We start from the raw sequence: 24519 nt of genomic DNA, 5'->3' as shown, positions 1-24519 counted from the left end.
TGCTAACGAGCTGATGATTCAAATCAGCTGAGTAAATAATGGAGCCATACAAAATCATTGTTCTAGACAGCAATGAGGCTACATAATCTGGATCCATTTGAAAACGTATCTTTTTATCTGCATTTCGGCCTTCAATCTACACTTTAATGGTGTTTTTGTCCTGTGAAAATTTCATTTTAAGTGGATACATTTTAAAATGTTTTCCCATTGTAGTGTTGAATGTGAAAATGGAGGTAGCTATTGAAAATTATGACACATTTAGTCATATGACGCATATTGAATCGATAGATTGGCTATCTATGTTCATACCAGTATGTGCCTGCTATGCACTATTCGCTTTCACAGTTTGATAAAAATACATGTTACTTTGCATAATCTTCATATTACATTTCTTGCAAATTACAGAAAATACAATGAGTGGCGATTGAGTGAGAACGCACCAGAGATATTTTGCTAATAAAGTGATCGTGCCAGAAGAATAGTGTGAGAACTTCGTTATGTCTGGTCTCTCTGTATCATCTCAGGGTATTTTTACATGACAAAGAAGTGCTAAAAATGGAAAGGTTTTCCTTTTCGTTTTTCGCATACAGACAACAACATTGTCAAAACGATCCTCGAAAACGACTAAAACCGCTGTATTATGATGCCAGGCCAGTAGTTGTCGATGTCACATTGTAAAGAAAAACTATGCGCCTATTGAACATGTTATATACATGTGCATGGTGTCACCGTTTCACAAATTTGCGTTTTTGCAGTTTACACTGAGACAATAACGTTATCGTTTTCAAAAACTTCCACTTTGAAACCCGTTTTCAAAAGATTGCATTTGCAGGTCCCCAAAACACTGTTGGCGTGTAAATGAACAGCCAAAACGCATAAAAAGTTATTTAGAAAACTGTGTCATGTAAACGGCCCCTCAGTTAGCTTTGCTTCTCAGATGTTTCTCCTATAAAAGACCCCCATTATCTCATGCTTTCAAGTTTCAAAAGATAACAGTCACAAATTGTGCTCAGGTTTTTATATGTTTAATATTAGCATCAACTTTGTCTCAGATGTTTCTCCTGAAATCCCTTACAAGAACCTTAGAGTTCAAATTGAGATTTCTGACTTTTAGTTCTTTGGTATCTTGGAAAATGTAGCCATAGTTTGAGACACTGCTAAGATTCTTCTGAGACCGTAGAAGAGAAATCTTGTGTCAAGAGAAATATTTGAGAACCATTAAGTCTCTAATTGTTGTCTATTCAGGAAAAGAAAAAGAATTTCGATAATAAAGACATTTCTTTCTGATGATAAAATGCTAGTCATAGATCTCAGTATATGAACTCCGATATTTCTCATCAAGATCCCAAAGATCAGATCTAAGCTGGAACATCTGAGATAAAGTTGATACTCAAAAGCACAACATTTGAGCAATGTATACTGTATACTTTGAGAAGCTGATACATCAAATAGGAGTGATACATGTTGGAACAGTGAAAAAATAAATAAATGCAATTACTAATGCTATTTTGATTAAATTCCAAAAGCAAGAATTCACAAGGAATTCAGCCATGTCACTTTTAATAAGCATGTCGAGGACATTATTGTTTATAATGCAGAGTATTATGGTAAGCATTCAAGGAGGTATGAGTGTTATTGTAGGTTGCAAAACTAACCCAAGATTGATCTTTTCCTCAACAAATCCATTTGCTTTTCTCTTTGCAGCAAGACAACAGCAGTGATCAAAGGTTTCAGAGGAAGAGATGACAAAGGAGCGCAGGCACAGGTCAGTGCTTTTGAAAAATATATGTTTAACCTCGTTACCATCACCGTGGTTGTGAATGCATTAAACATTAGGCCTGATTTATTAGACACCTGCTTCTGCTGAAGGGAAAGATCCGCCCACTACACACACGACCAGAATGAACTAAAAAGAATGAGTTCAAATCAATGCAAAATCAATTTATCTTATTTCACACAAGGCTGCCTCTTAGGGATTAGACGCAAGAAACTAAATAGATCAACATTAGCAAAAGGAAACTAGTTTTTTTTTTATGACACAGTGCTTGAGAATAATGTGACTTTAAAAAGATAACACTGAAAATGTATCCATAATGCAACTGGTGCATGTTTACGAATGCCATCGCAAGATTATGATGTTAGCGATGAGCAAAATTCAGAATTGAAGAATTGGCTACCGTGCAGTTCATGAGTGTATATATCTGTGTACACACACACACACACACACACACACACACACACACACACACACACACACACACACACACACACTTTAAAGTAATTCCACTATTATAACACCTTATGATACTGTTTTGTAAAAAGTATTAAATACCATTTATGATGAAAATATATTGTATTCAGTGGGACATTTAGATGTGCTTTTATAGTAAACTATAAAATTACAGTAAATAACAAATTGTTAAAATAGTTTTTTAATAAATAAAAAAATAAAAATACTAGCTGCCCTAAAAATCAGTACAACTGTTTTTCCTTATGATTATATTTTATTGAAATACAATATTTCTTTCTTATTTTTGTTATTAATATGTACATTAGAGTGTTGCATGTTAGATTTTATGTACCCTGATAATGTGTTGTGTTGACATAATGTACATTTTTAATAGTTATTGTTTGTGGCCATAAAGTCACTATTGATTAACTGCCACATTTGAATTTTTTTAATTTATTTATTTTTTGGCATATAAGCTCGCTTTAATTTGCTCCTTAACGTCATTGCCCTTGATAGTGGTCATCAGTTTAAAAGTGTCCAGAATTTGGTAGCATTCTGTCAATCACAGTCTCAATATGATTGAACAAACATTCAGGCTTCTCAATCAAGGAATGACGCACAAAGATCTCTCTTTCCCCCATTCCTCAATGACTTTGATATATGCCTTTGCCACTGAATCTCATCTAATTGTCATTATGGGGTGTTGGGCAGTAATTAAAAGGGGCTTAAATGTTGCAGCACACCATTTTCTTTAGCCAAACACGCACACACGTACGTCTCTAGAGCCAGTCATACTAACAAGGTCAGATTTAGGGGTCGGTCGGGCACTGGGCTTTGAGGTGACGGTAAATGAGAATCAGGAGGAATTTGCAGCATCGCTTAAATCAGAACATAATGGTTTGGATGACAGCAGAGAGACGGCCATTGACAAACCCACATTAATCAAAGCAACCACATCTGCAATCTAATCGTTATCCTCATTTACCTGCAAGTGGCTGATTCAGGATTTATATTTTTTAACCCAATCAAATCTTAATCGCATTTCGCTTTAATCGATTGCGTTTAAAGAGATGATGAGTAATTTGTTTAATAATCTAGCACCCGTAATTATCGTTGCTTATTGCATAGTTAAAGCACCCTTCTTTCTCCGTTAAACCTCTCATGGGTTTTGTGGATGGACGCTGGAATAAAATAAGCAATGTTATACCATCTACTGAAAAACACTTGTTTTCATGTTTTACAATGCATTTAGATTTTTAGTAATGGTACAGTACTCTTCCCTGGTATACAGTGAGGAAAATAAGTATTTGAACACCCTGCTATTTTGCAAATTCTCCCACTTGGAAATCATGGAGGGGTCTGAAATTGTCATCGTAGGTGCATGTCCACTGTGAGAGACATAATCTAAAAAAAAAAAATCCAGAAATCACAATGTATGATTTTTTAACTATTTATTTGTATGATACAGCTGCAAATAAGTATTTAAACACCTGAGAAAATCAATGTTAATATTTGGTACAGTAGCCTTTGTTTGCAATTACAGAGGTCAAACGTTTCCTGTAGTTTTTCACCAGGTTTGCACACACTGCAGGAGGGATTTTGGCCCACTCCTCCACACAGATCTTCTCTAGATCAGTCAGGTTTCTGGGCTGTCGCTGAGAAACACGGAGTTTGAGCTCCCTCCAAAGATTCTCTATTGGGTTTAGGTCTGGAGACTGGCTAGGCCACGCCAGAACCTTGATATGCTTCTTACAGAGCCACTCCTTGGTTATCCTGGCTGTGTGCTTCGGGTCATTGTCATGTTGGAAGACCCAGCCTCGACCCATCTTCAATGCTCTAACTGAGGGAAGGAGGTTGTTCCCCAAAATCTCGCAATACATGGCCCCGGTCATCCTCTCCTTAATACAGTGCAGTCACCCTGTCCCATGTGCAGAAAAACACCCCCAAAGCATGATGCTACCACCCCCATGCTTCACAGTAGGGATGGTGTTCTTGGATGGTACTCATCATTCTTCTTCCTCCAAACACGTTTAGTGGAATTATGACCAAAAAGTTCTATTTTGATCTCATCTGACCACATGACTTTCTCCCATTACTCCTCTGGATCATCCAAATGGTCATTGGCAAACTTAAGACGGGCCTTGACGTGCTGGTTTAAGCAGGGGAACCTTCCGTGCCATGCATGATTTCAAACCATGACGTCTTAGTGTATTACCAACAGTAACCTTGGAAACGGTGGTCCCAGCTCTTTTCAGGTCATTGACCAGCTCCTCCCGTGTAGTTCTGGGCTGATTTCTCACCTTTCTTAGGATCATTGAGACCCCACGAGGTGAGATCTTGCATGGAGCCCCAGTCCGAGGGAGATTGACAGTCATGTTTAGCTTCTTCCATTTTCTAATGATTGCTCCAACAGTGGACCTTTTTTCACCAAGCTGCTTGGCAATTTCCCCGTAGCCCTTTCCAGCCTTGTGGAGGTGTACAATTTTGTCTCTAGTGTCTTTGGACAGCTCTTTGGTCTTGGCCATGTTAGTAGTTGGATTCTTACTGATTGTATGGGGTGGACAGGTGTCTTTATGCAGCTAACGACCTCAAACAGGTGCATCTAATTTAGGATAATAAATGGAGTGGAGGTGGACATTTTAAAGGCAGACTAACAGGTCTTTGAGGGTCAGAATTCTAGCTGATAGACAGGTGTTCAAATACTTATTTGCAGCTGTATCATACAAATAAATAATTAAAAAATCATATATTGTGATTTCTGGATTTTTTTTTTTTTATAGATTATGTCTCTCACAGTGGACATGCACCTACGATGACAATTTCAGACCCCTCCATGATTTCCAAGTGGGAGAACTTGCAAAATAGCAGGGTGTTCAAATACTTATTTTCCTCACTGTATATATTTTCCGAAAATAAGTTGCACCTGACTGAAAGGCACAGATGATTCACCGATCATTTGCCTCTGGTTTTAGGGATAAGTTATGTGTAGGGATAGGCTTAGGACTAAATTTTGTTCCAGGATCAACAAAATATGTTGCAGCGATGCCAAAGAAGAACCACTTTTGGTTCCCCAAAGAAGCTTTCAATGAAGCTTTCAGGTTCTTAAAAGAACCATTTTTTTTTTCTTATCGTGAACCTTTTTTTTCCACTCTAAAGAACCTTTTGTGCAATGGAAAGGTTCTCCATGAAACTATGAATGCCAATAAAGAACCTTTATTTTTAGGAGTGAAGCACTTAGTTCAAATCTCTGATCCTGAGCATCTAAGCATGTTCATTAGAAAGACATTTCCTCTTCTTGCACTATTGACTTTTTAGAGCGTGCCGTGCATGTACAGATATGAATGTTCCGGTAGCAATAACCAGAAGAACATCAGGATATTGGCCATTAGTTTTGATGTTAATGTATTCATAAAACTGGCCTTCGAGAAAGTTATTTGGAAAATAGCTCTTCATGCGCACAAGACGGAAGTCATTTGTAATAAAAGTTATTGTTCTGTTTCAATGTTCACAATGATGACGTTGATCTTTCTCCAAGAGTGGCATCATTTAAGAACACATAAAAAAAATATATGAATAATGACCTTTTCTCTTTACAGGCAAAGTTTATGAGTGAAATTGAAATTGAAGTGATGGTAAAGTTTTAACCTCTTTTGTCTTTCAGTGTGAAAGAATCTGGCATCTTTTCACAAGGTCTGAGGACTCTAAAACATTCATGACACATCATTGATGACACATATACAATGCAAAAGCACGCTTTGTTATTTGGAGGCCTGTTAGTCTTTGAGTAAAAGGGTTTAACAAAAGTATAAAATAAAGTGTGTGAGTGTGTTCGTAACGTCACACCGCTAGCTTACAGACACAAGCTGGAATGAGCCTACGCATGTAAAGCTTCTACAAAAGCACTCCATTCTTGCATGTTTTCTCTTGCAGACAACCTTAATGGACAAGTTAGTCAAATAGTTATAATGTTTATGCCTACAGTAGCTATATGAAGGTTTAATGGGGGGAGACAAGATAACTCTATCTATCTATTTTGTTAATATCACAGAAGAATAATGTTCGTAATGTACAGTGGGCAATCTCTGTGTCAGTTTTTATGTACTTGTGCAGAGTAAAGATTTTTTAAATAATTGGTAACACTTTACAATAAGGTTCCTTTATTAAACATTAGTAAATGTATTAACTAACATGAACTAACAATGAGCAATACATTTACTACTGTTTTTGTTAATCTTTGTTAATGTTAGTTAATCAAAATAAAGCTGTTCATTGTTTGTTCATGTTAGTTCACAGTGCATTACCTTATGTTAACAAGATTTTAATAAAGTATTAGTAAATGCTGAAATTAACATGAACAAAGATGAACAAATGCTGTATAAGTGCAGTTCATTATTAGTTAATGTTAACTAATGTAGTTAACTAATGAACCTTATTGTAAAGTGTTACCAAATAATTCATAAACTGAGAAGTGTATGGAAGCTTGTTTTGCCTCAGAATTAAAAAAAAGTAATTTTGACTTTTTATCTCGCAATCCTGAGTTTATAACTTGCAATCCTGAGTTTATAACTTGCAATTCTGAGTTTATATCTCGCAATTCTGAGTTTATATCTCGCAATTCTGACTTTTTCCACAATTCTGAGTTTATATCTCGCAATTCTACCTTTCTCGCAATTCTGAGTTTATATCTCGCAATTCTACCTTTCTCGCAATTCTGAGTTTATATCTCGCAATTCTAACTTTCTCGCAATTCTAAGTTTATAACTCGCAATTCTGAGTTTATAACTCGCAATTCTGAGTTTATAACTCGCAATTCTGAGTTTATAACTCGCAATTCTGAGTTTATATCTCGCAATTCTGACTTTTTCCACAATTCTAAGTTTATATCTCGCAATTCTAAGTTTAGAATTTGCAATTCTGACTTTTTTCCCCACAATTGTGAGTTTATATCTCGTAATTATGACTTTTTTCTTGCAATTCCAAGTTTAGAAAACAACTTGAAATATATATGCGAGTTGTCAATTCTGAATTGCCAGATATAAACTTGAATATTCTGAGGAAAAAAATTATTGTGAGACAAAACGTTTAAATTTCATAATTATGACTTCTCACAATTGTGAGTTTATCTCAATTATATTTTTCTGTGGTTTATTCTTCTGTAATAGATGTAATAATGAAGGGGGCGATATATAGTTACCTTGTCTGCCCCGTCATAAACTTGCAATTGGGGAAAAAATTGTGAGATTAAGAGTCGCAATTACCTTTTTTTCCTTCTGTGGTGGAAACAATCTTCCATAGAAGTGACATGTTCTGAACTAAACAATGCAAAAATATGACAATCTTTTTTGGTAACTAAACAGTGAAATATGATCTCTATAAATCAGAACACGAAATATACGGTCACATTTACCATTGTGCTACAAATAAATTCATTTCAACAGAAATCCTCACGATCAGGAATTTCGCTAAAAGCGAAAGTTTCCCTAAATTTACTGCGTTGACCTATGGAAGCTTGTTTCCACCACTGAATAAAAATGAAAAAAGGTGATTGTGACTTTTTTTTCTCACATTTCTGACTTTACTCTCGCAATTGTGAGTTTATGTCCAGCAATTCTGACTTTAGGCCTATTACTCGCAATTGCGGGGCCTATAAAATCGGTTTAAAGTAGCCTATGTTTCTGGTCAAATAATAAAGTGCATCCTCTTTTTGCGTATGCTCTCTCTCTCTCTCTCTCTCTCTCTCTCTCTCTCTCTCTCTCTCTCTCTCTCTCTCTCTCTCTCTCTGTTTGTGTGTTTCTCTCTGACAGGTGTGGCAGTGGATGCAAATACTGATGTGATCAGCAGTGATTGATTTTATCTGCAGGGATGCGCAGTGCTGAGGTACACAGGTCCAGGCCTCTCTGCCCTGACACCTATAAACCCATCCAAACACAGGCTGGTCTGATTGATTCCTGTATGGACCAGACGTGTGACCAATGAATAATTAAAACCCTTAAACCCGTGCGGCTTAGGGAATTGGCTGCCCGATGACCAGCTTCCTGACTTATTGACAGTCTCGCAGCTGTCACGTCAAAATCTGACAGCCAAACACAAGTCATCAGAGGCTTAGTAAGTAGGCGGAGCTGATAATATTATTCAGCCAATCAGCATGCGTGAAATTTAATCTAGTACAACCACTGTTGCCCAGGGCAGATTGTTTGTAACGTGCTAATTTGATGAGGTTTTTTTTTCTCCACACTTTCAAAAGATATTCATTTTACAAATTATGTGTAGTAATTAGTCACAGCACTCAAATTTGAGGAAATAATCGAAGCAGAATTTAAACTAAAAAAGGGTATTTGTTTGTTTATGGTAATAACTTTTTGTTTCAAAATAACTTGCAATGACAGTCTCTGTGTGTCAGAATCACAGTGCATGTGCATGTTTAAATGAGTGCAGTGCACTAGTGGCAGTGGCTGAACATGTTCTGCTGTGTGATAGCGCCCCCTGCTGCACTTCTTGAGAAGAGGCACGTTGTGTTGGAGAGACTGGGGCTCGCTGTCACATTTGATACAGCACTCTTTTTTTTAAATATCAGGTTATTTACATACAAACTTAATAAAAAGAACTACAACAAAAATATTATAAAATAATTTCATTCATTTAACATTCATGGGTAAGTTTTCACAAGGAAACCTGCAATTTATTGATGTTTTGAGAAGAATACCTTTGTGTCTTGTTGAAAATGAATATACAAAATATTACTATTACTATATCTAAAGTTAAAAAAGCCTGCATTTTGTTATAATGTCAGAATTCAGAAAATAATTGTACTATTTTTTTATTTATTTTTTTGAACTAGGTGTTTTGAAATGAATGTGAAAGTAAGACATTACTTTCCAGTGTGACAAGACCCTGTCTTCCGTACGTGTTACATTTGTTATGATACTAGTATAATATTATTAAAAAATACATAATGGATACATCCTTTAATCACTGTTTGGGGTCAGAATGACCACAATGGACTTTTCCTTCATTTTTTAAAAGTGTTACCTTCATCTCGGGGGCATGAAACTCTGTGACTTTTCCTAAATAATCTATCTAAACATGCACAAAAAAACTGGGCTTGATTTGGTTGTTCTAAAGGTGTGTAATTTTTTTTTTTTTACCATTTAAGGTGTTTGGGGTCAAAATGACCCCACATTGAAAATGAATGGGAAAATGTAGTAAATCCATTATAAATCTGAAATTTTTTACAAATAAACCAAGGTCTGGTCCTAGAGCATCAATAAAAAGTAGAACGAACTTTCTATCTCATACACACACACACACACACACACACACAAACACACAAATGTACGTGACTGCAACAGAGAGCATTTTTACAGAAATTGGCAAATAAAATAAACAAAACTGGCATAAATCTAAAAAGAAAATTACATTTAAATCAAGGTCTGGTCCTAGAGCATAAACCCAAAGTGGAACGAACTTTCTATCTCATACACACACACACACACACAAACACACACGTATGTCACTGCAACAGAGAGCATTTTTATAGAAATTGGCAAATAAAATCAACTAAACTGGCATAAATCTGAAAAATGTCACATTTGCAACATGGATCAAGCTTAAAGTAGGATCAAGCTTAATTAGTATAGCCTACTATTGCTGCATAATTATCAAACATGTTAAAATATAAGTCCTTTCACGTCACCATTTCGCGTGTTGTTGTCAGCCTACACTTCACATAATAGGCCTGAGGGCCTGGGCTTCATTAACCAACTATGATAGTTTGAGCAAATGGTAAACGGTGTATCAACATAGACTAAATACAAGTGACTTGAATACTACTTACCATTAATGCTATTAATTGGTGCTGGTTTGGTGATAGATTGGTGCTGGTTTTGTGCAGTGCTTTCAGTTAACATCCATTGTTTCAACGACGCAAATTCAGAATTTCAGATCACTTCATAAATGTACTGTCCTGGCCATGTAATTTTCAAACAATTTATAAACAGGCATCAATGAATTATGTAATATTTTAAAATATGTAATATGTGGATTTTTAATTGAATCGACACACTACCTTTAATTATTGAAAATAAAAGTTTAAAAATTGTTTGGTTTATTTTTTTTATTTTGTGTAATTAAAAAAGTTTGCTAAGTAAAAATTGAAAGATCCATTCTTGACTATTGAAACATAAAACACGTGTTTTATGAAGTTGAATACATTTGAACTAATTTGAATGGAACTGTTTAACTAGGAAGTGATTCATTCATGTCAGCAACGGATCAATATATTGTCTCTCCATCCATAAACTGCATGCTCGTCTTTTCATGTTTCTTCCCTTGTTTCTGCCTTACATTTTTAAGTACAATCAACTTCGATGCTTAAGTCATTTCAACTTAAATTACATTAAACTGTTTTAAAAATGAGGTGAATCTTGTATTAACTTGCACAAAAAAAAATCAAAAATGGCTTAATTTATTTTGATGAGTTAATGCAATGTAAGATCATATGTTGTCATAACTTATTGATCATATAATTTTATAAAGTGTGGATTTTGGTTTTGGAGTGTTTTCTGTGGTGGATGAGCCACAGTGAAAGGGTCTGCACGCTCTGCTGGGAGTAACTCAGTTCTGATCATTTCTTCTCCAAAGCAGGCTCTGTGAACACCGACATTTTCAATAACAAGTAAATGTTGGGTAGAAAAGGCTCCTTGCCCACACCAGGCACCCGAAGGTCGAGGATATTAAAGCTAATAACTCCTCACGCTAGCTACAGTAAACATGCAGGGCCAAGGGCTCAAATGTAAAAAAGGGGCATATATATATATATATATATATATATATATATATGTGTGTGTGTGTGTGTGTGTGTGTGTGTGTGTGCTCATCAAGGTTGCATTTATTTGATCAAAGATACAGAAAAAAAACAGTAATATGATGAAATATTACTACAATTTAAAATAATGGTTTTCCATTTGAATATACGTATAACCTTTGATACTTTTTTAAGGATTCTGAGTTTAAAAAGTAAAAAAATAAGAACAGCATTTATTTAAATTAGGAATCTTTTGTACCAATACACTACCGTTTCTTTTTATTCCCCTTTTTTTTTTAAATAATACTTTTATTCAGCAAGGATGTGTTAAATTGATAAAAAGTGAAAGTAAAGACTTACCAAATGAATCCTGAAAAAAGTATCACAGGTTGAAAAATAAAAAAAAATTAAAAAAAATTAAGCAGCACAACTGTTTCCAACATTGATAAAAAAATCAGCATATATGATTTCTGAAGGATCGACACTGAAGACTGTAATGGTGCTGAAAATTCAGCTTTGCATCACAGAAGTAAAATATATTTGAAAGTACATTAAAATAGAAAACCATTATTTTAAATTGTAGAGGGCAAAGCGCTCCCTTTATAATCCCCTCGCAATCTCACTAAAGTTCAGTTACAATCAAAGAAACTGACTGCACAATGAGTCTCTTCGAGTGCTCAGTGAATTCTAACTTAAACAACTCTGATTGGACATTGCGGTCAAGAAATCAACAGTTGTGTCTGTGATTGGCTACATTTCTCAACGCTGCAAAAACACATTGTAAATCGAAACCCTTGAAGCACTCCAGAGCGCAAACACAGATCCGCACTGGATAGGCAAATGTTTCGTCGATATGCTAATCATTACGGAGTAAACTGATCCTGAACCAGCCGTTATTGGCAGCTTTTATCTGTAAAAGCAATCCGAAGCAGCAGCAGTCAGTGGTTTTGCCCTACCCCACACACTCCGCCTATGCTTGTTGTAATGAATAACCCAAGGCCAGATTCTCAGGTTGTGTCTGTTGGATTGACTAGAAAGGGGAAATGGCTCAGAGACATTTTGATGGAAAAGCACATGCTGAATCTTACCAGCGTTACCGGGTGTCTCCTCCTCAGGAACTCATAGATGAAGTGCTGAACTTCCTTCGAAAAAGAGTATGTGAGATGGGTGTGCTTGGAAAAGCTTTTGTCATAATGACTCAGCACATTATGTACAGTATCTGATGTTTTAGTTGTCTTTATTGAGGCGAAACTATGGAAAATATAAATCAAAATTATGTAATCATTTGTAACCCCTCATGTTTGAAACCTGAATGCTTTTTAAAAATTGTTTTAACGCAAAATAGCAGATTTCAGGTGTGCTATTCACCTTATTCTCAACATAAGAGTGGGCGTGGCCATTGTAATTTAATATCTTCCATTTTTTTTTAGCTGTACAAACTTTCCGTTATGTTGCTTGAAATTACAAACTCATAATATAATTATTTTAGGATTTACAGCATTTTGTTATTCTTCCCATTATTTGCTGTAGGCCTATAGCGTCAAATGAATCGAATTGTCACTCTATCAAAGAAAATAGCTTACTTCCACGTTGGTACAAAGAAAGAAAATTATATGAGTTTGGAACAAACATTTTTACGTAAACTATCATTTTAAGTCTTTAAATTCGATTGACAGATGCATAAGTCATCTGTTGAAAACACCAGCATAGCTAAAGCTTTCTTTTTTTGACCTAATAAACAGATCCAGGAGCCGCTTGATCTGGCAGTGGATGTGGGCTGTGGATCAGGACAGGGCACTGAAGCACTGGCTCCTCACTTTATGACTGTGGTCGGGACAGATATCAGTTCAGCTCAACTGGAGATAGCCTCTGCTAAAGATCACGCAGCAAATTTGTGTTACAGGTACAAATAACTATAAACACCTGCAAGAAAATATAGAACAATTATTCGCTTCATTATGCTTAAAAAAGTACTGTGGCAGTACCATGGTATATGTGAGGGCATATGGCAATGCCATGGTACTACTGACAAGATACTTCAGAGAATATTAAGGTACTGCATGTCACATTTCTAAAAACATAGTATAGTTCCATCACTACCATGGTGTTATTTTGGTACCTTTTTGTTATTGAATGTTTAAACCTCACAAAAGTGTGTCCAGGTCACATTCAAGTGTTGTGTGTGTGTGTTGAACAATAAAGCATTTGTGTTGAACAATAAATAACAATAGCAATATACACAGTAAATAAAAATCTATTTTTTTAATCAGTATGTTAAAGCTACACTGTGTAATTTTTTAAGTTGATTCTTAGCAAAAAACACTTTGTTCTTTCAAAATGATATGTGCTCATTAATGTGTAATTACTTCTACCAACTAATCAAGCATTCTCGTAAGCGTAGAATCTGCCATTTAGAATACGTACGAGCGAGTCGCTCGAATGGCGGCAGCCATGTTGCGCCTCCATCTTGAAAATACATTAGCCAAAGAGGGACATACCTGGAAATTCAAGCTTCGCCTTTCGCGTTTTGACACTCAGTGGCACCGCGACGAATGCGAGGGGGAGATTACTCGCGACTGCCGGCAGATTTGAAATAATACGGCCACCGTAGGAGTTAAAACGCCCTCGGAATGGGAGGGGCTAGAAAGTAATATTCAGTTGGTAGTCATATACAATTTTACTGCTAGATGGGTGAAAATCCTACACAGTATAGCTTTAAGTGTTTAGTTGTCAACACAAATGCTTTATTGTTCAACACAAGTTCTTAGAATGATTGATAAACAATAGAAGCAGAGAAGGATACCTCTTTTTATACTGTGTGTGTATATATATATATAAAATATAATATACTGTGTACTATTTACTATTTATACACACACATATATATATATATATATATATATATATATTAATACTGTATATGTATATTTCAAAATTTTATATACATTTATGAAATTTTATATAATTTTATTATAATTTCTAGATATCTTACAATTATTTTTTTATCCACTTTTTACCCCCCCCCCCCCCCCCCCCCCCCCAACACTGTACTAACACTATGGATATGTATCTGTTTATCCTGCTCCATTAGACAGAGTCCTGCAGAGGAGTTGCCCTTTGAGGACGATATTGCCGACTTGGTTATTGCCATGTCAGCTGCTCACTGGTTCGACCATCCGCTCTTCCTGCGGGAGGCAGACAGGATTCTGAGGCCTGGAGGCTGCCTCGCGCTGCTCAGCTACACCATGGATTTTGAGCTGGAATATGGAGAAAGTACCTCGAAACTCAATCAAATCTGTCAAGAGGTTAAATAAACCATAAACAAAATGTTTCATGGGTTGTTGTTGTTCAGGAAACCGATATTATAAATATTTCATTTGAGGCAGCCTATGTGAAGTATGATGCAGCATTTTAATTGATTGGCTTTCTAGCACTAGAGATCTTCAGTGTAAACTCTATTTTTCAATTCACAGTTCTATGCAGCCCTGCACCCTTTTAGGAAAGCTTATATAGGATCCAGTTCCCTCCAAGTGTACAAGAAGATCTATGACCTTGTTTCATACGATGATAAAGAGTGGTAAGTGTGCTTTTTATTACATAGCGGCTTTGTAAGGATCATGCCCATATGAAAAATAAAAAAATGCTATATAAACGTAATGGTATAATGTAATCGAATAATACCATAAAAACTTTAAAGACTGTTTTTTTTATTTCAAAATCTAATATAAAGATATCAGATTCACACTTAAATGCCTATATTTGTTTGCACAGGCATGAATGTCTGAAGGCTCGGATGATGATGCCACTGTCAAGGTTCATTGGCTTGGTTGAATCTTTTGCTACATATCAAGGTTTCCTGGAGAAGGATCCTGTTGAGGCTAAGAGACTGTCTCAGACCATCACAGACAGGTAACAGACAGTCTCGGCTCATAAAGAACATCGTCCCTGATGCTCTGAAAGAAGCAAAATAGCCTTTGGATTTGCTCCAGCTCATTTATTAATTGCAACCTATACATACATAGATTATCAAAAATGCTTAAATTATAAGTCAACACATCATTTGATTTTTTTTTTTTTTAATTAATCCAATTATTTCTGAAATCTGAATATATAATATTTATAAAACGTAATATTATTAATAAAATGTTACTAATTGTCATTGTTTTATTTTCAGGTTGTTGGAAGCAATGGGGGCCTCGTCGACTGACACTGAAGTAACAGTGGTAGTGAAATACTTCTACTTATTAGCCTCTAAACCACAGAAATCCTAAAATGATTGTGAACCCACAGATCACTCTGTTTCACTTGTTTCTCAATACTTCAAAGAGCATGCATTTGTGTTGAACAATAAACACTTAACTGTTGGATTTATTATATTGTGTCTTTAATGTTTCCATGAACACCATAAAATAATTATCTAAAGTGCTCTAAGTGGCTCAAAATCTCATTTGGCTTTGCAGAAAAAGGGCGGAAATGTTATTTGTGGCGTTTGATTCCACACGGACTTTGTTTTTAAATGAACGGAACTACTTCCGGCTTCTAAACCTCTCAGGCAGCGGAAATCATTCAACTCAACGGAACTAATCCGCGAAGTATTCCACTCAATTATATTTCTTTTAACGACTTTCATCGTGATTTACATAAAAGTTATTTGGGGGGAAACGGCGTGAAATTCATTTGGAATATCCTGATTATGATGTAAACGGGACAGTTCGGTGACTCTGACAGCGGCAGGTAAGTGTAATATCGATCGCAGCCGAGTTATTGACATTTTTTTAGTTGTATTATGAATGTAAAGATATTTTAGTCCCTACATTTCAGTATATTACCAGATAGTCATCTCACATCCAGGATAAATAATGCACTGTGTGATGGGGGTTAAAGTGTAGCTGCGAATGAACATGTTAGCACAATAACGGCTCAAACCGAACCGGTAACTGATGATTATGAAAGTTTGTATTGTTTAATTTCATAACATCTGCATCTGATACGCGTATTGTAGTCTCTACAATATATACATGCTTTAGGAGGTTTAATATTGCTTTATATATTTAGGTATATAGTATAAAGGTAACGTTACCAGACTAATGGTAACAGATGGTACCATGGTACTTTGATTTATTCATTTGTACAGACAGATTACCCTATTCCCATACCAGGGTATTTACATGGTATTCCAAGTATACCATGATATTACCACAGTGCTTGTTTATAAAACATGGTATTGCTATTGTGGATTTTGTAGTACATGTCAGTTGTATGATATTACCGTGAAGCCAGGTCACCAAAACATGGTAATACCATGGTGCTTGATTATTTCACATTATTTCACATTATTTCATTATGTCCCTTTGTTATATAACGTTACATGTAATACAATATCTGTAGCAGAATATGTAGTAAAATAGTTGGCGAGTCTGTTTTTTTTCTCACAATATCATTGTTGTTGTTTAAGAGGAACAAGGAAGTGATGACATATAGTTTACATTTGCACACTTAATAATAATAATAGTAATAATAATACTGTATTTACAATACAGTAGCTGCTTGTTTCAGAATACAAAAAACATGAATAAATTATGATTGATATGCACACTGTTATTATTATTTAAAAATGTGTTCAATTGTATTTTTCTAAAATGTATTCTTGCTTTATACAAATACAAGTTTATGCATTCTTTGTAATAAAACAACAGAGAATTAAAGCTTCAATAATACATGCTTGTTGAGTTCGAGGAACCTATTAAAAGAATATGAATGGCAAAATAATTGGTTTATAATTTTAATAATTTAGTAACTTGTATTTTGGCTAAAAAAAAAATAAAAAAAAATAAAAAATAATATATATATATATATATATATATATATATATATATATATATATATATATATATAACATATGATTATCATTGTAAATATTTTGCAGAAAACATACAAAATTGGGCCCAAACAGAAATAATGTCAGAATCAGAAAGAGCTCTGTTGCCAAGGGTTATTCAGAATAAACATTTACAGATGCTGAACATATTCACATTATTGTGAATGATAATGTGAATAAATAGGACAAAATTTTACAAGGATACTGCACAAAAAAGTGGGGTATTGCACTTGGAAGGCATTTAACTGTTAAATGTAAAATTTAAAGTAATAATGTCTGTCATTTTATAAATGTTTCTGTTTTTTATGTCTAATTTTTTTTAAATGAATTTTTATTAAAAAAAATGTTATTTTGTTTATTTTATTTTAGAAACGTCAAGTTAAACTAAATTAAGTTATAAAATGAATAAAATAAGTTCTTTTTAGTTTAGTTTATTTCAGTTAACATTTATTTCAAGTGCCATGTTTAGTTAACTAAAATAGTGTTCACCATCATCGTGTGTATTTGTGTTGGTCACAGGTGTGTGAGCGTGTGTATGTTGGTGTGCTGGTATGCTGACGTTAGCCAGTAAGCTGAAGAGGGAGGAAGGCATGAGGGCCGGCCGAACCTCTGCAGGCTCTAATGATGCCTCTCATAGAGTGTCCATCAGAGATCGACTGCTCATCAAAGGTACGAATCACTGACCAAACATGATCATGACACTAGAGCCTGCTGGTTCACAACCCATTTTTAGGTCTGTTCTGAAAAGGTCACATACATATTAGGCAGTTACACAAGAACAGGACATACTACATACTACTAAAAAAATAACACAAGGTTAAAGAAACCAGATTACGCATATTTTTACTGAACTAAATTAAAACGTGTTTTGTACCGACAACGTGTTTTGTGCATTGAATTATTGGTTTAAAAAAAAAAGAAAAAGATTTGTTTAAGAATCATTTTGACACTTTTTGAACTATTATCTGTCTGTCTGTCTACATTTGAATCTCTAAGATTTTTTTTTTGTCTTTGTTGTCTCTGAAAATAAATGTATTCTATTTATCATGATTCAACTCGCATTGTAATTGGATCATGAACGACACTCTGTCGACACTCAAACTTTTTGAAAGAGAAGAGCAGGTCTAAATCCAGAGAGCATGTTGTGTTGTGTTGTGTTGTGTTGTGTTGTGTTGTGCAGTGACTGTCTGCTGGCAGTTGTGGTGGCAGTAAGGTGATGTGATGCAGGCCAGATCAGGAAAGCAGTAAACTATTTATATCAGACTGAGAGGAGGAGTCTGTATGCCATTACCAGCAGCGTAAAAAAGCCGTTCCCATCCGCAGTCAAACACTCGGGCTATTTTTGTGAATCAGTGAGGCCATTAGATCCGTCCCAACTGAACATTTAGAGATGGTATTGAGAGAATGCAGTTTCCCATATATAGCTGGTGGTCATATATATGCTTTTTCTTTCATATATGTGTCTTGTATCAGTGCTTCATAAACAAGAATTCCAATAATAAACAAATCCAGGGAAGGATTCCAGTAATAAAGGAAATTTTTAAATCTAAAACATCTGTTTATGTACTGGTTAGTAAAAGCTGGTTTCATAAGTCTGTCACCCATCAGTTTTGAACACTCATGTTTTGGTTTGTGTTTACAGAGGTTGCAGAACTTGAGACCAACCTTCCAAGTGAGTATATCTTATCCAGGACATTTTGTGCAAGTAAATTGATACCATATCAGTTATTGCTATATATAATTCTAGATTGACAAACCTATATATATATATATATATATTATACAGATGAAACTCGAAAAATTTGAATATCGTGCAAAAGTTTGTGTATTTCAGTAGTTCAAATTAAAAGGTGAAACTAATATATTTAGTATATATAACTATATACATATGCATGATTATACTTTTCAGAGGGCCACATTTCTTTATTTAAAATCCTTTTTTTTTTATTGATTTCATGCAATATTCTAATTTTCTGAGATTTTCAATTTTGGGGTTTTCATAAGCTATAAGCCATAATCATCAAAATTATAACTTTTGCACAATATTCTAAATTTTCGAGTTTCACCTGTATATATAATTGTTTGTTTGTATATCTAAAATTATATTGCTCTTTATTTTATTTTTAGATTTTGTTGTCATCTAATCTTGAAAAGAATGAATAACTGTTAAATATAAATCTTTAAATAAATATAATTTTTCACACTATACATTATAATGTTGTTATGCCCTGTAGCATTTAAAATGATTGCTTTTAGTTTTTTGTGATTATTTTAATTTCTTTTGACAAAATATGAGTTTGAGTTTGAATAGCGGCCATTTATTAGTTATTGGCCATAACATGATTTTTGTATGATTTATTGTATGATTTCGGTGCATCCCTAATGCTGCTTCTTTCATACATTGCTGGAAACATTTTAAAATGATAAAAAATACATTATTTTTTTTCATGATACAAATCTGTTTGGATCTGTCAGTTGTAATACAGATGTAAATGTATATATATTTGTGATTATGAACTATTATTCTATCTGCAGATACCTGTAAAGTTACATTTCCTGATGAAAACAAACTCCATCACTTCCAGTTGGCCATTTCTCCAGGTAATTCTGACCTCTTTTAAAAAGGTTCAATTGTTAACATCCATTAAATGCAAATGCTGTTGAACAGTGTAAAAGAGTTCAGTTGACCTATCCATACACAATATTAAGGCCTTTTCTCACAGATCACAAGTATTTGAAATAAAACATTTATAATCTATTTTTTGTTGTTTCACGGTTCATGTGTCTGGAACCAGAAGACCAAACAAACAACAAATATCGTTTGCTAATTTTCAGATATGATTCACGTTGTTTTTTGTCACTCTTGGGGCCCTATCTTGCACCCAGCGCAATTGACTTTGTCCATCGACGCATGTATCATTCCTATTTTGCACCCGCATACAGCGGACTTTTCCCTCCACAGATGCACGTCGGTAAATTAGGGAATGAACTTGCGCTCCAGGGGGCGGTTCAGCGAAAAGAGGAGGCGTGTTCCGGCACAAACGTTCCCTGGTGCTATTTTGCAGGTTTAGAAAACAATTCCGCCACAGACCAGGAAAAACCTAAAGTCAGTGGCGCGTTCATATGCTATTTTAAGGGCGCATGCTTGGCCATAATGTAGCGTGTGCACAACGCGCATACACTTTGTTTCTCTCATCTACACAGAAGCAGCAGTTTTCATTTTTGCAAATCATGCATTATTACAAGGAAAAATATTACCACACGAGGGAAATCATTGTGGTGTCCATGAAGACGTGAAAAAATAGGCATAAATCTAGCTTACACATTTACCCAAATTATTATACGCCTGTTTAACCGAAGCTAATTTGGGTGGGTTTCTCCATCCCCAATGTAACTTCGCTGTGTTTTACGGCCTTGACGAGAGCGTCGGTCTCCTCGGCTGTGAACCGCTCCTGGCGCGCGCCTGGCAAATCCGCCGTTATAATAGCAAGCCGCCAAGGAACAAGCACACCTGCTCTTAAAGGGAATGTGAGATGATGCTCTGATTGGTTTATTTCACGTTACGCCCAAACCACACCCATGAGTAATGTAGCTACTTCAGACCAACCCATTTTCGATTTGCGCCGGGCGCAAGAGTCATTTATCCCGCCGGTATAATAGCAACAGATTCCCGCCCACAAATTTACTTGCGTTTCGCGTCTGATACTTGCGTTTCAGGTTGTTAAAATAGGGCCCTTGGTATGAATAGGCCTCTGCTCATCTTTTTTTTTTTTTTACATTGCTAGTATCTGTCAAATGTTTTGTACTGTGCTAGTGAAAATATAACCTTCCATTTCCACAAAACATCTCTTCAGATGAAGGCTATTACCTTGGTGGAAAGTTTCAGTTTGAGATTGAAGTTCTTGAAGCCTATAATATGGTGGTAAGTGCCTGTAACATATCATGAAGTAATGAGGTAATGCCACACTTACTCACTTGCACTGCAATGATGATTTTATTAGTCCATTTGTAAGCGGGGCCGTTAAATAGATGTTTGCGGGCATTACCGATGTTTTGCAGTGTCTGAATTCAGTAAAATAGCAGCCTGAGTGTACCCACACAAATACACACATGTATAACACAACCCATCCTTGACCTTAGAGCACTGGAATAGCCCTGTAAAGGCTGTGCAGAGATCCAGACATGGACCCAAATTCATGAAATATTATGGAGGCGAAAGGCATTAAGCAAAGCATTATACAAACCTCCATGATTATATAAAAACCTAGCTGCATTATAATGACTAGAAGTCATTTATAGTAATTCATATTAAAGGGGTCAAACAATGCTTTTTTAAAAGTTCATTATTTTGTGTATTGGGTGTAATAGAATAGGTTAATATGCTTTAATGTTCAAATACGCATTGTTTTTCACATACTGTACATTATTACTGCATCTGTATTCCCAGTCTGGAATACAGATGACAATGTTGTCAATTTTGAAAAGGCGTGTGATGAAGCAGATCGATTGGATATAGACTTGTTTATAGTGATCTCTGTTAGATGCACCCCAGCTAGGGCTGTAATAGAACTAACCATGTTCTGCTTTTCACAGCCTCCTAAAGTCAAGTGCATGACTAGAATATGGCACCCAAACATTGCAGAAACCGGAGAGATCTGCCTGAGGTATAGATATATATGTCTGTTATGTATTCACATGTCTTAATGTGTTAGACTCCACATTGTTTTGATTATTTTTATGTTCTTTAACTGATATTGTATTCATGTATTCAAGTTTGTTGCGAGAGCATTCAATTGACGGTACTGGATGGGCACCCACCCGTACACTAAAGGTAATTTCTGTTTTTGTAATGCATCTTGGGAAATTCATTAAAGTGTTTACCAAGCGGAACTCTATTGAAATGCTTCATGTTTTCTTCCTTCCTTCCTTCCTTTCTTTCTTTCTTTCTTTCTTTCTTTTTCTTTCTTTCCTCCTTTGCTTCATGTTTCCTTCCTTCTTTCCTTTCTTTCTTTCTTTCTTTCTTTCTTTCTTTCTTTCTTTCTTTCTTTCTTTCTTTCTTTCTTTCTTTCTTTCTTTCTTTCTTTCTTTCTTTCTTTCTTCCTCCTTTGCTTCATGTTTCCTTCTTTCTTTCCTTCCTTCCTTCTCTTTCTTTCTTTCTTTCTTTCTTTCTTTCTTTCTTTCTTTCTTTCTTTCTTTCTTTCTTTCTTTCCTCCTTTGCTTCATGTTTCCTTCCTTCTTTCCTTTCTTTCTTTCTTTCTTTCTTTCTTTCTTTCTTTCTTTCTTTCTTTCTTTCTTTCCTCCTTTGCTTCATCCTTCCTTTCTTTCTTTCTTTCTTTCTTTCTTTCTTTCTTTCTTTCTTTCTTCCTTTTATTTTAAATATTTTATATTATATTTTTATTTTATTTTAAATACCATTTTATAGTTTTGCATCGGAAGCATCAGTGTTTTCTTCAGAAAATGCATATCACTATGATAAATAATGTAAATATTAGACTTAGTATGACTGTATATTTAAATATATAATATTAGTTCATATCTTTATTTATTACAAATAAAGTGATGTTTGTATGGCAAGTTTCTGTGTTGGCTAATCTGCATTATTTTCCCCACCCATTTTTATGTCTTCAGGATGTAGTATGGGGACTGAATTCACTCTTTACTGTAAGTACACATGCTATCTTCAAGAAAGATCTTAGATAATCAGTTTTCAATTTTGAGTGTGAAAACCAATAGATGTGTCGTTTCTCTCACAGGATCTTCTTAACTTTGATGACCCACTGAATATAGATGCAGCAGAGCATCATTTACGGGACAAGGTAGAACACCAGCACACATCACGCATTTAAACACGCTTCCAAACAATTCTATTGACACAGTCTTTTGGAAACGTAATGGCTAAAGAAAGATTTCTTTAATGCTTCCTGTTTTAGGAGGATTTCAGGAACAAAGTTCAGGACTTCATCAAAAACTATGCAAGATGATGTCTCTGTTTGCCACGTGAGCCACTCTCACATGCATGTGACTTTGCAGATGTACGTCGATTCAGACTGCAACAGAGACAAAATCGCAAACTATTAAAACATACTTGGGGAAAGAAGAAAGTTAAAATGTGTAATGAATGACGCCATGAGTCCCTGAGCAAAGATTTGGGAGGGGGGATGTGGGCCTTACTGTCCATTTCTGTGGGATTTTTATTTCGAAGCGGACACTCTCGCTGGTTCTTCTCAATCAAGATTGCTTTTACTCCCCCCACACAAAAAGAAAAGAAAAAAACAAGTACAAAGATGGTGATCATGAAAAGGAGGACGTGTAACCTCTCTGATGTCACCTCCTATGCTAGTGCCTCTGTGTTTTTGCCACATATAACTGAACATACGTTGTAAGCCAACTTCTGCAGCCTGCTTCATGAATTTGTTCATAAGTGATGTCATAGAAATCCCAAAGTTCCATTGGTTCATTCGCTCTGGGGGAGGAGTCCACCGATGAGGAAATGCGCGAGAGCATATAGCACTGATGTCCCGCAGAATACGCCGGTGGATTTCTGGGCGGTTTCTGTAAAGCCATTTCTTGTAACTCGGCACCTCCCCTCATGTAAAATCACTGCATCAGATGACTCCGTATCACACATGCAAATGAATGAGTTCTGAAACTGTTTCAGTTCAAATCTGTGAGATGTGTGAATCTCACGAATGTCCAGCTCGCATTTTACACTTGAAATCAAAGGAAATCTATTTAGCGTAAAATTAGGATGTGCTGATAACGCTTTTTTTAGTTGCAACTCTTTTTGATGATGAATTATGTATGTTTTCCTTCGAATTTCGATTTTTTTCATTAGGAAATTTTGAGAAAATTATGCATAATTATCATCAAATAATATTAAATGGAAAATATATCTTCTTATTGCTTTTGATTTTGGAGTGAAATATGACCCGGACATGTTCTGGATGTGCAGGTGAGATTCAGCCTTGCTCTCGTATGCATTTTTGTCAGTGTATACACGTTCAGCTTTACCGATGTGTGCATGTACACAAGAATACCTGTATGCTAGTACTGTGTTTGTGTGAGAGTGCGTGTGTTTGAGCGAGAGAGACTGGGATTTTAATACATGTCTGATTTGGTAGCATGCACTGGGCTACTGAACTGCTCAGCCATAAAGCCTGTTCAATTAGTGAGGATTTACTTTATTTAATTTGATTTTTTTTCTCTCTTCAGGGGTGTATATCCATTTGTAAAGTATATTAAAGAGGAATTCTACCACTAAGTAAAGAATTGTAGTAATTTGTGTGTAAACTTCTACAGTTTGCTATCATAATTTGTTCTCTTAAGAGCTTTGTGCATAGATTATCACTGGCTTTGCCCTAAAATCTAGTGAGCTGCCTACCTAGATGGCATTTTCAGGCATTATATAATGTGAATTTGCCTTTATTGCCCAAAACTGCTGTCTAGATACTTGGCACACTAGAGCTATGATTGGAAAATAATATGCCGCTTGTCTGTTAACATTGGTTTTGGCTCAAAACATAGTGAGCTTCTTACCTAGATACATTCTTAGGCATTATATAATGCAAATTTGCCTATGATGCCAAAAATAGGAAGCTTACTAGGGCT

General features: G+C 35.3%; 2 protein-coding genes across 2 annotated transcripts; both read left to right on the top strand.

Moving 5' to 3' along the window:
* The first annotated feature begins 11834 nt into the window (after positions 1 to 11834).
* On the top strand, positions 11835 to 15406 carry LOC311078493 (putative methyltransferase). Its single transcript, XM_084107314.1, has 6 exons — positions 11835 to 12187; positions 12776 to 12936; positions 14125 to 14338; positions 14507 to 14610; positions 14805 to 14942; positions 15208 to 15406. Exons 1-6 carry the CDS (start codon positions 12077 to 12079, stop codon positions 15302 to 15304), a joined length of 825 nt encoding a protein of 274 aa, XP_083963440.1. The 5' UTR covers positions 11835 to 12076; the 3' UTR covers positions 15305 to 15406.
* A 135-nt stretch (positions 15407 to 15541) lies between these two features.
* On the top strand, positions 15542 to 24180 carry ube2f (ubiquitin-conjugating enzyme E2F (putative)). The gene is made up of 10 exons (XM_084094504.1): positions 15542 to 15767; positions 17431 to 17580; positions 18554 to 18583; positions 19447 to 19512; positions 20766 to 20833; positions 21505 to 21575; positions 21685 to 21742; positions 22540 to 22572; positions 22665 to 22727; positions 22842 to 24180. Exons 2-10 carry the CDS (start codon positions 17463 to 17465, stop codon positions 22890 to 22892), a joined length of 558 nt encoding a protein of 185 aa, XP_083950630.1. The 5' UTR covers positions 15542 to 15767; positions 17431 to 17462; the 3' UTR covers positions 22893 to 24180.
* Positions 24181 to 24519: the final 339 nt, after the last annotated feature.

Source organism: Abramis brama, assembly GCF_963993115.1.
Source record: "Abramis brama genome assembly, chromosome: 2".
Lineage (NCBI taxonomy): Eukaryota > Metazoa > Chordata > Actinopteri > Cypriniformes > Leuciscidae > Abramis > Abramis brama.
Note: the sequence above shows the minus strand (reverse complement) of the source record. Positions and strands in the feature narration are given on the sequence as shown.